Source organism: Numenius arquata, chromosome 9 (genome assembly GCF_964106895.1).
Source record: "Numenius arquata chromosome 9, bNumArq3.hap1.1, whole genome shotgun sequence".
Lineage (NCBI taxonomy): Eukaryota > Metazoa > Chordata > Aves > Charadriiformes > Scolopacidae > Numenius > Numenius arquata.
Window position 1 is genome coordinate 56,787,482 of NC_133584.1, and position 15,031 is coordinate 56,802,512.

At 41.8% G+C, this 15,031-nt stretch overlaps 2 protein-coding genes across 2 annotated transcripts; both read left to right on the forward strand.

Annotated features, from left to right (window-relative positions):
• The first annotated feature begins 22 nt into the window (after positions 1-22).
• On the forward strand, positions 23-7,400 carry CENPQ (centromere protein Q). Its single transcript, XM_074153687.1, has 9 exons — positions 23-87; positions 1,112-1,267; positions 1,439-1,496; positions 2,225-2,339; positions 3,045-3,113; positions 4,379-4,508; positions 4,769-4,888; positions 5,158-5,235; positions 5,679-7,400. The coding sequence occupies exons 2-9, from the start codon at positions 1,115-1,117 to the stop codon at positions 5,805-5,807; spliced, it is 852 nt and encodes a 283-aa protein (XP_074009788.1). The 5' UTR covers positions 23-87; positions 1,112-1,114; the 3' UTR covers positions 5,808-7,400.
• A 3,253-nt stretch (positions 7,401-10,653) lies between these two features.
• GLYATL3 (glycine-N-acyltransferase like 3) lies at positions 10,654-14,788 on the forward strand. The gene is made up of 5 exons (XM_074153658.1): positions 10,654-10,731; positions 11,172-11,279; positions 12,486-12,612; positions 13,350-13,476; positions 14,362-14,788. Exons 1-5 carry the CDS (start codon positions 10,654-10,656, stop codon positions 14,786-14,788), a joined length of 867 nt encoding a protein of 288 aa, XP_074009759.1.
• The last annotated feature ends 243 nt before the right edge of the window (positions 14,789-15,031 follow it).

Sequence of the window (15,031 nt, forward strand, 5' to 3'; positions counted from 1 at the left end):
AAGTGGCAGTGCGCATGCGTCCGGAGGCGCGGCGGGGAAAACGGATCGGTAACGGTTAGGCGGGAGCGCTGAGGAGGCGCCGGGGCGGTGAGCCGTGGGGCGGGATGAGGTGGTGGGAGGCTCTGTGGTGTGGGATGAGGTGGTGGGAGGCTCTGTGGCGTTCCCCGCGGTGTTATCGGGCAGCAACGGGAAGCAGGAGTTTGGGGGTACGAGGGATGTGGGGTGGGGGAATGGGACTACAATTCCCAGTATGCACCTCGCTCCCTGGGTTAGGGGTACTGCAGTGCGGGGGAGCATTGCATGCCGGGAGTTGTAGTCAGCGCCTCGCCCTCTGAGTTAGGCTGTTCCACAAAATCAGTAGTTACTGGCGGGGGGGAGACAGAGCTTATTATTCACCTGTTGTCGGTCGCGACTATCGCCTGGCAAGCGGTGGCGGGGTTTCTGCGTGAGGGAAGAAGTGTCCTGAGGGGATGAAGGTACAACTAAATACATCTGAATCGTTGGGCTTAGAAAGGAGAAGGCTGAGGAGTGTGATGATTACTCTTCCTGTGTGACTTCTTTTTCCTCCCCCTCTGTAGTGAGTAAAAAACCTCTAACCATTCTTTGATTCTATGACAAAAAGAAACTATGGATTTAAACCCCAGCAGGGAACGTTATGGTTAGGTGCTTAGGTAAAAAGTTGCGGTAATATAATAAATGCACTGAGCAGCATTAGAAAGATAAAGAATTCCTATTGTTGGAGGCCTTTAAGAAGAAATTAGGCTGTTCTGAGTGCAGTTACTGTTGTGTTGCCGTTGCTGCTCCTTGGAGCCGCCAGCTTTTAAATTTAAAAATAAATAGTTGAACACCCCAAGACTTGTCTAAAAGGCAAATGGGGATGCTGCTTTAGTGGTCCTGCACTTAGATAAATATGCAAGATTTAGGCTTTGGGTTAGAAAATAGGCAAGCATTTCACAGAAAGATAGAATGGTTTGGGTTGGAAGGGACCTTAAAGATCATCCAGTTCCAAATCCCCTGCCATGGGCAGGGACACCTCCCACCAGACCAGGTTGCTCAAAGCTCCATCCAGCATTTTTTTTTTTTGTTTCCTCCTGTTCTGTTTGGTTTGCAGATAATGAAACACCACCACGCATCTTCTGGTAAAATGGGGGAGACCCCTGGTGGGGGATCAGCAAAAAAAGCCTTTAAATCACAAAATCATCAGGGCTCTTCCAGAAAAAGAAAGGGAACGGATGGAGAAGGAAGAAAACAAGGTCAGAAAAGAAAGGTAATTCATTACTTTGCCTCAACAAAGTTAAAGAAGTAACCCAAGGAAAAAAAAGGCATTTTTTCCCAGTTTTCTCCTGGAATTTATAGAAAATATTTAATTAACTAGATGTTTGGTTGCAGCATAGGGTGTTTCAGTATTACCATATTTGCTGTAAATTTGTCATTTCAGCAGGTTACTCAGACAGTCAAAGGGAAAGCTCAGGAGCACGAGGACTATTCCCCTGCAGGTAGGATTGTATTCTTGCCTTATGTTTGTCTCGAGCAAAGTGAGTGTTTTGAAAAAACACTGGAAGTGAAAGTAGTAACTGCTATGTTGAAATCATAGATGTCTGAGATGTCACTTAAATAAGCTTCAAAAGTTTTTTTTCTGAGCAGTAACAGTGAGTATTTGCAGTATGGTTAGCCAGCGTGCATCCAAATCGTGTGTTGTATATGCACGTATTAATCATATACTGTTGTTACAAGTATATGGTTAAATTCTCTGGTGAAATTCTACCACAAGCACCCACAACATTTTAAGTTTCTTTTCACAGATCATGGTCTTCTCTATTAACCTTCTATCTTAAGACTGGCATGTGTTATATTGAACATACAAATGAGGCGAGTCCTCTGCTGCACTGAGTTTCTTACTTATATATATTCCCACTATTCTTCTTTTTGTTAAAAATTTCGTTCTGGGTTTTCTCACTTGTATCACCAATGATTTTGGAAAAGTATCTGTTTAGAATGAAACTGCTGTAAGAAAGAACCTTTTCTGTTTTGTGCTTTTTTAGACAACTTGTTACTTGCAAATAATAAGTAGCACCTCATGTGGATAGATTTTCCTGATAATTTTGTGACATGAAAAAATCATAACTGTTACACCTATTCCTACAATCTGACTGAACTGAGTCACAAAGCTGTCTGTCCAGGTTTGACAAATCATATCTTTTTCTTTTTGCCTTTGTGTTAACAGGAGAAAAAGGTGTTTCCAAAAAGGTGAAGCTAACCAGTGCTAAAATAGGGTCTTGGCAGCCTCTCTCGGAGACCAGTAGGCGGTTTCTGGAAACTGTAATGGATTCAGTAATACTGTAAGTGCCAAATATCCTGTTCGTTCTTCTTTGTTTCATAGAATTGTCTAGGTTGGAAGGGACCTTTAAGATCATCTAGTCCAACCATCAACCTAACTCTGATAAAAACCATCACTAAACCATGTCTCTAAGCAATATGTCTATCTGTCTTTTAAATACCTGCATGGATGGTGCCTCAACCATTTCCCTGGGCAGCCCGTTCCAATGCTTAATAACCCTTTCAGCATAAAATTTTTTCCTAATATCCACTCTGAGCCTCCCTTGGCACAACTTGAGGCCACTTCTTCTTATCCTATTGCCTGTGACTTGGTAGAAGAGACCGACCCCCACCTCTCTACGCCCTCCTTTCAGGGAATTGCAGAGAGGGAAAAGGTCTCCCCTTGACCTCCTTTTCTCCAGGCTGAACAACCCCAGCTCCCTCAGCTGCTCCTCATAAGACTTACTCTCCACACACCTCACCAGCTTCGTTGCCCTTCTCTGGACAGAATAAAGTAAAAATCATAACATTGCTTGAACTGGAAAAGCTTTAGAGCTTTTTTGGGCAATATGGCTGGCTGTATATATTTTATCTGGTATATTATAACACTTTCTATCTGAAGTTGGAAGTTTTTAGCTGGAGAAGTTCTGACTTTGTTCATGTCACTTGATGTGTACTCTGTGCTTGCAGGCTTTGTGATGAAAATTCTACCTTTATTTTCTTTCCAGATCTGTTTTGTGCCAACAAAGTGTGAAAAAAGATGATGTTCAGAAGCACCTCAATTTACTGAAAGAAAGGTGAAAAATTATAATTTAAAAAAAAAAAAAGAGGGAGAGAATGGAATTAGTTTACGCAGTCGTTTTGTGCCGTACTTACAGAATTGCTTTTCAGAGCAGTCACATTTACGAAGTCTTGGAAGGGAACAATTATACAAAATCAAGGAAGGAGATATCTTGATGGTGTATTGATCGCAGCGGACAAGCAAGAGTTGTTGAAAGAGCCACTTTAACTACTTCTATATGAGTAACAGAACCTAGGATGTATTCTTAAGAGCTCCTTTAATCAGCTATAAATTTATACAGGTTTTAAATTTGTGGGCAGCTGTTTATTTTGTTAGCATTTTATGGTAGTGGCAGGAGCAGCTATAGCTAGATTTTCTTAAATGCGAATTCATTTTCTGACTATTGAAGTTACTTCACGGAGAATTGAGATTTTGTGTTGGGGCAGAACTTACAGCCATTTTATGTCATTGTGGGAGCAATCACGTGTGCCTGGGTGCCTGAGAATTTTTGTATGCACGTGTGTCGTTGTACCAGGCTCTTTTCAACATAGAGCCTGAGCCTGTATGTTGCTTTCTTTGTTCTTACAGTACCTCAGGAGTCAAACATGAGGAGCTAGTTTCTCATAAATGGTTTCCTGTGATTCTTTTTTATTTAAATGTTTTTAATGTCTGATTTCTGAGTTGCCAGACTCCTGCAGTCTCATCTGAGATGCATGGAAATTGTGGCAGTTTGGTGTATCTAAGAGACAGATCCAACTTGGAAGAATTCAAGTCTTGCTCAGAATCAGAAGGACCTCTGAGAGCAAGCTAAAACTCGTCCTCTGGCATAAAACTAGATATCGTATTTCACAAAAGCATTTACAGATTTAACTAAAATGATTTTGCGTGGAAGCAGTTAAAAACGCTGCTTTTAGAACTTGGTTTTACTTTGAAAAGTAGAAAGGTCAGAACTGGGAAAATATTAGTTAATGTCAAATTACAGTCGGGGAGTGTACAGGCCAATGGGATAGAAACCACACAACACCAGTGTAATAGCAAAGGTTAGAATGGGGGGGGGGGTGGATTTCTTGTTCCTTGTTCCTTCCTTAGACGTCTATTCCACATGATTTTTGGAAAACAATTCAAGACAGCTTTTCTTCCTGCCTGGATCGTTTTACTTCACTGACAGCAACTGGGTTAAATTGAGTTTATTTTTTTCCCCAGAGAAGTCATTAGTCAGTTTTCTTTTTGTTTTGCAAAGAACTCCAAGCAAGTCATGCTTTCCTTTTTTCTATAATAAAGGGTGCTGAGATTTTTCAAGACTTTAAAGGTGCCTCCGGGGAAGCTGGGCAACCTGAAGAATGTCCGGAGCCTTAAAATGGCAGAGAAACAAATGCTGGAGACAAATGAAGAGTCTTTGGTACAATTGCAGGTATGAAATAAAGAAAATCTCTTACTTATCTGCTGCTCAGTGTGTTGTAACTCTTTAGTAGATGGACTGCTGGCTATGTCCGTTCTGTTGTGGAAGAGATGTCCACTGTTCATCGTCACCCACCTTTGCTACAAAGCAGTTTGTCTTTTTGGATGGTTTTTCAGTGACTCAGCTGATGCTGATTATTAGTATTTTATAAGCAAAAGCTTCACCATCTCTAAAGTAAATTTTGCTCTGGTTTTGTCTCTGTTTTGTCTTAGGAAGAGATAAATGAAGCTGAGCGATCAGCAGAACGCACTGAAGAAGATATACAGCAGCTGCAGTACAAAATCCAGGTGCTCAAGAGCCAGTTAGAGGAAGATGAAAGAAAGGCCAAGAAGGTATTTCCAATGGATGTTGCTCCATTCTTTAAAGGAGAACGTGTTTCTAGAGCTATCGCATCCAAGCTGTTTCTGCAGAGAGCATCATATAAGGATGGTCTTGTTTGTCTTTGGGAATGTATCTCTTCAATCTTTCCAACTTCAGTTGCAAAATTAAGAAATTTAGTTTTCAGAAGTTGGATAATGACAGCCAGTTGATTTTCTTACTAGTGTGCCTGATGTTTGGGTGTGAATTTTTTTGTTTGTTTTTTCCCTTTTTTGCCTTCTAGGTGTTCAGGGAAAACGACGGTGGAGCACTTCACCTTCCAGAACTCCCCAAGTGCAGTTTCCAGGCACCCATTTTGCAGGTGAGCATGGAATATATTTTCAGAGACACCTTGGCTATGAGAAGAAAGGCAACAGAATGGGCTTTTATCACTTAACCTCTGCCAGAGGGTGCAATTCTGAAAACTTGAAAATATCTGAAACTTTTATCTTTTTTCTTTTTTTTTTTTTTTTCATTGAGAACTATACGCTTACATTTTAAAAACAGAACAAAGCCCTAGAAAATTTGCCATAAAGGATCACATGCCTTTTCCTAGGAGACCTGTGGTCCCAGAGGACCTGTTACCATTTCGGAAAAGTATCTCTGTAGCTGATGGAAGGAAGACTGTCTGATTCCGTGTCTTTGAATACTTTTTATTCTTACTGATTTTAGCTACAGCTAGGTTGCACGAAAGTTAAATTTCTGTTGGACTCAATGAAAGTTGTGTTTTATTTGTTGTCGGTTATTCTTTCTTTCCTTCTTTAGGAAGAAATTCTGAAGATTAAAAATCAGGAAGGACTTTTAAAGGATATGAACACTATTCAGCAGTCAGCTGACTTGAAGAACATGTTAACCCTCATTGAAAAGACCTATGAGAAGGTGAACTTCCTTTGAGAAACCAAAATATATGGGGTCTCCTTTGAAGAAGATAACCTTTGCCAGCATTCTGTGTTAATGTAGAGCATCAGGATGCTCATCGTGGTTTTCTTCCTAATGGCTTTGCTGTTGTGACTGCTGAATTTCTGTTAAAACATTTTCTATGAATATTGGTGTATAAATCTGTAGATACATTCTGGGACTCTAGTGATTTAAGTGATCAACCGAGGGATTTTATTTGGGGGAGGGTGGGGTTGGACCTGTGATGACTTCTAATGATGATATATACTCTTTTAGGAGAAAGGAGGGAAAAGGATCCTGGGTTTATCAGGGTATTTTTATAGAATAAGGCAACATATTCCATTATATTTGGACTTTTATATTGTATCTGTAAATCAGTGAAGGTCATATCTCTTGCTAAACTAACTTTTGTTTTGGAGTTAAATGTTCTTTAAACCCGAAACACATAGTAAAAAATATGCTTATCTAATGTTCATTTGCAAATCCCCTTTTCAACTTTCTTACCTCTTTTTTTTTTTTTTAATAAAAACCCTCCATGGCCAGAATATGAATGATTTTTATCAAATATACAAGGGTTTTTTTACTTTTTCATATTCACTGCTTAAACTTTAAAAAAAGACATTCACACCTGATTTATCCAGGTGGTTGGGGAAAGCAGGTAAGAATGTTATAAAGCAAAGCTCTATCTCAGAGTTGTATACTCACCTTATATTTTATTAACTGCCAGATATTCTTTAGCTTTAGGGAAAGAAAATTAAGTCAAAAGTCTTATTTCCTCATGCACTTTAATCTGTCCTTCATTTTTTTCCATGATAGAGCTTCTTCCTTAAAAGATCCAGTTAATATAAAGTGCTTTCTCCAGTCGAATTATCTGCCAGAAGACAGCAGTGCTCTTTACATTAATTTACAGCACAAACACTTGTCCTTTTGTTTACAAGCTGCTGGAAGTCTTAATGAGACATGAGCTAATTATCTCTATTCTCCTATGAGAGATTGAAAGCCTCTCTGTAGTTGTTACGTGTAAGATCAGGAAAACCAGACTAAGTACTTGCTTGCTTTTTTGCTGAATCACATCAAAAAGTATATAGATACTTAGAAATAGTTCTCAAATTTTTGATAACCTGGCAAGGGGAGCACTTACTGACATAACCACTCCCCCAAGAGTAATTTAATCCAGTTTATGGGTTGATATTTTCCTGCCATCTTAGCCTTTTATGTATGTTAAATGCTCTTTCTTTGTTACTCCTAAACCGTTTTGCCCAACTCCCGGGTCTGTATTGCCCAAGCTGATTGTTGGTGAGTTCTTTGTAGCTGAGGGGTGTCCCATGCCAAGCTCTCCCTCGTCTCTTATCATCCCCACCGCTCTCCCATGTCCCATCGCTTGTCACCCTGTACCTGTACTTCCCTGCACCGCGTCCCATCTCTCCCTTTCTCAAGGTCTCTGCTGTCATACTCTGCCTGTTATTTATGTATATTCAGTATATTAGTCATAAATATCTCATTTGACATAGAGTAACTGCTCGTTACTGCTGTCTATATAAAACTGTGGTTGTACCGTGCAAATATGACAAAAATAAAATAATTATTCATAGACACCTGGTCAACTAAAGGAAATTCTAAATTACACAGCGAAGTAAAACATTTAAAAAGCACCTTTTGAGCCTCAAACCTGAGACCTTGTAAACACAGTGCAAAGCTGTCCCCAGCAGTGGAGGTACTGCATTACAGGGGTAGATACTTACAGAAGAAAACCATCATTTTATTAATTTTTAATTTTTTTTTACTGACATTGGGAGATTTCTGATAGGTTGGCTGTGGATGTTGGTACTTCGGGGTTCTCATGCACACGTAAACAGGAACATAAAGCCAGGCTTTTAGGATGTGGTCTTAGCAGCTTACTTGATGGTGGATACCATTGGGCAGAGTTGCAGGCTGATCAGTTTGTGGTGTCTGATGGGACCTGAGGACTATTTTAGGAGAAGGCTCACTGTTGATCAGTGGGTGCGGAACTGTGAACTTGGGTGACTAGACCCAAGAGCATCTGAAACTTCCATTTCACAAACCTTGGTTTCAAGTAGGTAAGTGAGTTACAAGCTACAGAATTCATAGAATCATAGAATGGTTCAAGTTGGATGGGACCTTAAAGATCATCCAGTTCCAACCCCCTGCCAGCACCTCCCACTAGACCAGGTTGCTCAAAGCCCCATCCAGCCTGGCCTTGAACACCTTCAAGGATGGGGCATCTGCAGCTTCTCTGAGCAACCTGTTCCAGTGGCTCACCACCCTCAGAGTGAAAAATTTCTGCCTGAGATCTAATCTAAATCTCCCCGCTTTCAGTTTGAAGCTGTTACCCCTTGTCCTAGCAGTACATGCCTTGTAAAAAGTCCTTCTCCAGCTTTCTTGTAGGCCCCCTTCAGGTACTGGAAGGGGCTCTAAGGTCTCCCTGGAGACTTCTCCAGACTGAACAACCCCAACTCTCAGCGTGTCCTCACAGCAGAGGGGCTCTAGTGCTCTGATCACCTTTGGGGCCTCCTCTGGACCCACTGCAACAGGTCCATGTCCATGTCCTTCCTGTGCTGAGGATTCCAGAGCTGGAATCCCCACTGCAGGTGAGATCTCACCAGAGTGGAGTGGAGGGGCAGAATCACCTGAGTCATCTTAAGATATAGCAGGAATATCAATCCATATCCCATAGCAACTCTTATGCTCAAATAAAGCATCTTTCTGCATGTGCTCTCCCGTAACACTTCAATGTTCCTTCCCTATTGACTCTTCTGCCTTGTGCTCTAGGTTATCAAATCCAAATCACAAGGACAATATGGGTTACCATCATCAAACTGGACTTTCTGGGACCAACAAAAACCCAGGCAAAGGGTGAACAGAGCTGCCACCTCAAAACGATTCTCGGGGCTGCTTAGGTGGCCTGGTTTTCTGTGTCTCAGTTTATCTTGAGCTCATTTCCCTCATGGTATGAAGCCTGGCACTGAGAAAGAGAATGGACCGCTTTAATTTCCCTACCACTGAGAAGACAAAGGATAATTATACGTATGTGCAGAGCAGATCATTCATTGCCATGAATGCAAGGAGATTAAACGTCTTAATGACAAAATTGAAGGTTCTCACTAGAGCTTCTACTTTTGAACAAGCCTTTTGACACTATTCGCTGTGCTTACCGAGTCCCTCCTCCTCCCAAGGTGTGGCAGGCTCCGGCTTTTATTTCCATCCTCCACAAAAGAAACAAAGAATAAAGCTTTTAGGAACAGTACACCAGAAGAATTTTGATCAATAAAATTATATTTTTATAGCTTTAAGATTCTGAACAAGGACTTTTACTGTTCCTCTCGCAGAAGCAGCCACGAAGCATTTTATTGTCTCCTGATTTCCAGCTTATTGCGATTTGGAAGGACGAGGTACGAGCCTGCAAGCAGGTAAGGAACCGGGTGGTCCGTTGGTGTGATGTTTGTTTTCACTCTGAAAGTACTTCTGGGCACGGAGGTGCAAGAACTGCCCTTACAGAAGAGTAGCGGGGTATTCAACCTCGTATCAATGCTGCCTTTAGATATAGTTGCATATAGAATCATAGAATGGTTTAGGTTGGAAGAGACTTTAAAGATCATCTAGTTCCAACCCCCCTACCATGGGCAGGGACACCTCCCACTGGACCAGGTTGCTCAAAGCCCCATCCAGCCTGGTCTTTAACTGGTGCTCTGGGTCACAGAGGCGATTTTCCCCTTGAACGCTGTGAGAAAACGGAGTGTGAGCTTCAATAAATTTAAGTATGTACATGTGATCATAGAAAGGGTTAATTTTTTAATTTTTTTTTTTTTTTTAATTATTATGTTCAGTGAAGCAAGACAAGGAACATGGGGAGGGCTTGAGGCTGATGGTGGTTCCCATGGATGCTGGAAGATATTTGCTTATCTAGGGCATAGGCGTCTTAGTGGGGACCCTGAGCTTCACTGTCTCCCTCTGTTCTCCTGTCTCTGCCCTGACCTGGGGAGCAGGTTGCCTGTGTACACGCTGCTTAATGCTATGTTTTATTCAACACCTAATCTGTCTGCTGGGGACAACCAGAAGAGGAAATTAGTGCTGACTAATTGTGTTGTTTCTCTGTTAATCAAAGCCTTGTCCCTTGGAAACTGGACTAAACGTTTGAAATCGAAACGTGGAAGGAAGATTCAAGTTACGAGATGCAAAGCCTTTAGAAAAATATACATGCTGTTGAATTTGTAGAATTAAACAAAATAAGAAAATGGCCAGACTGGCACATTGTATGAAGAATAATTAAATAGAGGCTGCCTTCTATGGGTAACGGATCAGTCGTAGCAGCAATCTTGGAAAGACTCCTTGACTAACTTGCAGTAGAAGGTCAATTAAAAGGTTAATATATAGTGCTGACAAGTTAAGTCATCAATTCTAAGACCCTTCGACATTGGTAGTATTTCCTTTAAAACCGGGAAAATCAGATTCAGTAACATCTGATTGTTGTCTTACTTGCGATCTCTCTGTTGGATCAGTACCTCCGCAGTAGCCGTATAGTGTCTTCCCGATGACCTGCCTGATGTTGCACAACAAACCTGGTGTAGAATAGCAAATTAAGCCCAGAATGTTCCGACTCCAACTTGCTCTGCCAAACATCATCCCGTCATTCTGTTCTCTGCACATCCATTCACTGAAAAATACGAGATTATTCCCAAAACCCTTTCCATAGGAAAATGCTGAAACAGGGCACTCGTGGGAGCTATTGTATTTTATGAAATTAGCAATTATGCCACTCAGTTCCTCCACATTACTGCTTCTCTCAATGACTCTTTATACCTTGTGTGTGTCCCCAGCAAGGAAGATGCTGGTGCTCAACTGCTCCTTGAAGCTGCAGATGCTGGAGAAAATGTTAAGGTGGAGTTTCCCTGAGTCCCTCAAGGTAATGCAGCGCTGACCTGTCGTTTTCGTGGTACTTCCATCAGTGAATCAGGACATTTGTCAGGGGATCAAAGCCATGGGGAGAGGGTTGTGCTTCTTCTGGACTGACTGATTCGCTGTTTAGGTGACTACATCTAAGATATCGATTTGGCTCTGCTTACTAACCCAAATCCATGTACTTAAGATAAAAATGGAAGCAAACAGGTCCACCCCCTCTTCAAAGTAATTAGGGTTGGCATAATTAAACAATGCTTTATCTTTGTGATAATACGCCTTACGGGTGAGTGTGTAGGTATCAACCTAGGTGATAAATGTGTGTCTATGAAAATCTAAATATGTGTTTTCAGCTCCTTGTCACTGGTTCAGTCTCTGGTTTATAACAGTGGTGCCATGTAAGTGTGTCCCAAACTGTCTTTCTTCTCTTGGCTGTTCACCCTGCAGGTTTATGGGGCTGTGATGAACATCAACCGAGGCAACCCTTTCAGGAATGAGGTGGTGGTAGACTCATGGCCAGACTTCAAAGCTGTCATCACCCGGCCGCAGAAGGAGGTAGATTGACCTATTTTTTTAATTTTTGTTTCTGACAGGTGGATCCAACGTGATTGGGGCCTTCCTCTCAGCCGAGAGCTTTGTGGATGGGGCTGGCTCTATCTGGGAAGCATCTAACAGGGGGAGGTGGGAACCGTGAAGTGCAATAGGACATCCCAGTGGGTGCCAGCACGAAGCCAACTATAGCAATTATAGCCTAATCAAGCTTACTTATGAAGCACGTGTTCTAATTGATTGTAATTATCCTGATTGCACCGACTGAAGATTAACTTGCGTAGCTTATGCAGAGACACATTTTACCTGCACTCATTACACTTGACCGAACTTTCCCAGGACTCTTTGGTCTTTCTAGCCTTTGTGCAGACAGAAAAAAGAATCTTAGTGAGTTTGTGATGGGGCAGATGCAGTTGCAGGTGAAAGAAGGGTCTCTTTGCAGTCTTTTATTCCATAATAGGCAGTGCTAAAGAAATGCTGTGAGGGGGCATTGCCTCAAACTCTTCTGTCCACCATGATAAAGTAACCTCTGAGTTGCAGGGATTTGTGTCTCCAGGCAAGGAGACAAGCTCTTGTTGGTGTGGTCTCATACGGGGTACTAGGAGTACTGCCTGTGGAGTTAAATCCTTGGCATGCTCTCTGGGACAACCAACTCTCCTGGGCCAGCAACACAGGAGTTGGGACATGATGTGGACAATCCCCAGTTGGCAATTTGGATGCTTCCAACCTGTTTTGGAGGCTGTGAGAGTTTAATAGTATTGATGAGGCCAGACTGTGCTCTTTCATCTCGGGGGTGGAGAGCAAGCATTGGTCCTATTTTGTTTACCAGAAGAGATGTGTTCTAAACACGTTGACCTTGGCAAACAAATAACACAGCATGTTTTTTGGGACAACTAGCAGTAGAGGTGAGCTTTGAATTAGGCAAGAGTTTCAAGAAACTGCTACCAGATTTGGGTTACTGTGCTTTGGGTACATGAGGACTTAGTAACCATTGCTGCTTTCTACTAATATGATGCTGTGGAGAGCAACAGATATTTCTGCTGTCTTACTTGAGAGCTGCTACTGAAAATATCCTAAAAGAAGCCATCCTGAAGGTCCAAATATTTGTTAAATCTTTGGGGTTGACTTTCGGTAAGTTTTGATTCCAATGTGAAAGATATGTGTGTGGGAAGGGGGGGGGATATTTAATTCTTCCAGATTTTTTCTTCCCAGAATGAGATGGATGACCTCGACCATTACACCAACGCTCATGCAGTTTTCTACAAGGAGCTACAAGCTTACCAGGAGCTACTGGAAAACACAAACGCCATTAACTGGGGACAAATTTTTCAGATACAAGGTACAGTCCAGGCTTACTGGGTTTAAAGGAAACAGAATAGAAAATCCCGTTGGTTTAAAAAGTCTTAATGGAGCGCAGACCTTACCGTTCTGCTCTGTAGAAACATTTCTTGTACTTCTGTCAAACACAAGATCTAGGATATGGCTTTTCTAGATTTTGAATTTCATCCACATCATATTCACTGTTACCATTTCAAGTTCAGCTTTCAGTTAGATGGAGCTATTTCCTTGGCAGGAAGGCATGTTTGTTTATGTTATTTTTGCTAATGGCCATAGGATTCTGAAGACAACATACAGACTGAGCTGAGTGCTAGTCAATGTGGTAATTAGAGGTTTAGTGAGAGAGAGCGTTTGAAAGCTAAACCATTTTTAATGGTGAAGGTTACCAATTTGTAGAAGAACTCGCTTATGGAAAAGGTGATTCCTCCATGATTGAAATCCTTATATTAGGACTGGGTAATTTACTGTGGCTCAAACTGATGGTAGGAGTTAGATAGGCAGCTCACTCGGAGAGGGTCTGTGTCCTTATTGTTCTGGTGGTTGGATGAGATGAAAAGGGTGGTGCTTTCTGAGCGTCATGGATGTAAAGCTGTAGCCAAAGTGTGGAGGGAACCTAGTTAATAATTTTGGAGGTTTCAGATACCTAGCTAGTTCCACTAAAAGTGTTCCATTGGGCTTTATTTAAAAAAAAAATGCTTTCTTTTCAAAGTGCCTTAATGTTTATCTTTGTATACACAGGGCTGCAGAATGGAATATGTGAAATATCCAGAACTGTGGGTTTATCTAAGAAGGTAGATGTGAAAGCATCCTCTTTCCAGATGGTTCTCCATTCAGACCCGGACAGGCTGCCAGATGTCAGACTTCAGTATGTCTAAGCACGCTGTGTTATTTGTTGATGTCATTACTATAGCAACATATTTCCTGAAAGTACATTTAAGTCAAAACTATCAGGAAGACTGCTAGGCTTTCTCTGTGAATGGGTCAAAAGCCTGACTGAGGAATTAGTAGGTATGGAAGGAACTATCACCTTAAATACTTACCAAGATTTTTCTTTAATCACTCTATCACTTTTGCAGTTTTATATTCCAGAACAGTCCCCATTCCCTCCTCTCGTCGTGTACATGGGATCCATAGGTCTGCTTTCCACTCCCTTTGACTTTCCTGTGTCAAAGCTTGTTACATTTGATAGATGGACCTGGGACTCCCGCAAAGTTTGTTTTTCACAAGGGGGCTTTACACAACTGCTTGAAGCCTTTTCTAACATCCCTCTGCTGGTGAGATATTGGTCTGACATCAGAGCAGAAGAGTAGAGCAACCAGAGGCCCCATTTTTCCCAGAACAAATTTCTCAGCATTGGATTCAAAATCCAGAGACAATCTATCAGACTTGGAGGATGCGAGACTGGAAATCAAATCCTTTCCACTCTCCTGTGCCACCTAATATGTCACTGGGGCATATTATGCCTTCCTTAACATATTCTCCACTCTTCCTGTAAGGAATAAGGCACCTCTGGAGTGCGTTGTGGAGACTCAGGCGTTTATATAAACAAAGACCTAAAATGGAGAAGCACTGCCCTCTATAATTATTCACACATCCTCCAGCCTAATGACTCAGCTGTCTTTGATTCCCCTTTCTGTTCTAGACTTGAAAATCTGTTTGGCTGGAGAAGAAAGCTTAAAATCTAGCGCAGTTGCTTGGAGAATATAAGGCACAGCTTTCTACCTAATACGCTTCCTGTACTGTCTCTTAGGATGGACCCTAAATTAACACTGGCTCACCTGGACATCTCCCACGCCAGCCTGCTCAGCAAAACCTGGTCACGGGGGGGCAACCCAAGGAGCCAGAAGTACCTTGCTAAACTCATTTGCTGCTTCCCCAGTGTCTGTGTCCTGGATGACAATGGATATCCCCTCTCCTGGAGCCTGACAGACCAGTTTGCCACCATGATTCATGGTTACACTCTTCCAGAACATCGGAGGAAGGGTTATAGCAGGCTTGTGGCTACCACTTTAGCTAAGAAATTACATAGCTGTGGCTTTCCAGCGCAGGGTAATGTCTCGGAGACGAATATACCATCAGTAACATTGCTGAAAAGCATGAATGCCCAGTTTCTTACCTGCTCATTTTTCAGAGTGATTCATACACCTTTTCATTTTTTAGCTAAATCTCACTTATAGCCAAATCCCACATTCCTCTACATTCAGATCAAATTTTGTGCACTGCAGGAGCACTTTGGTGGAATTTAATAACTTAGCTGAGATCAGAACTCACACGAGTTTCCTGCATAAACCTAAAATTGAAGGTATTAAAGGCTCATGACTTCTCTGCTCAGGGAAGCAGAGAAAATCCAGAAGACTTCTCAAATCCAGAAGACTTAGGAATGGTTGTAAGTTTAATAGTTTTGTTGTAACTCAGCTGTA

What these genes read in the sequence shown, in the direction of transcription:
- CENPQ (XM_074153687.1), top strand. Translation starts at nt 1,115, where the DNA reads ATGAAACACCACCACGCATCTTCTGGTAAAATGGGGGAGACCCCTGGT. An exon ending in ATGAAAGAAAGGCCAAGAAG is followed by an intron (nt 4,889 to 5,157) that starts GTATTTCCAATG and finishes TTTGCCTTCTAG; the next exon opens with GTGTTCAGGGAAAACGACGG. An exon ending in TCCAGGCACCCATTTTGCAG is followed by an intron (nt 5,236 to 5,678) that starts GTGAGCATGGAA and finishes TTCCTTCTTTAG; the next exon opens with GAAGAAATTCTGAAGATTAA.
- GLYATL3 (XM_074153658.1), top strand. Translation starts at nt 10,654, where the DNA reads ATGCTGGTGCTCAACTGCTCCTTGAAGCTGCAGATGCTGGAGAAAATG. An exon ending in GTTTCCCTGAGTCCCTCAAG is followed by an intron (nt 10,732 to 11,171) that starts GTAATGCAGCGC and finishes TTCACCCTGCAG; the next exon opens with GTTTATGGGGCTGTGATGAA. An exon ending in CTGCCAGATGTCAGACTTCA is followed by an intron (nt 13,477 to 14,361) that starts GTATGTCTAAGC and finishes ACTGTCTCTTAG; the next exon opens with GATGGACCCTAAATTAACAC.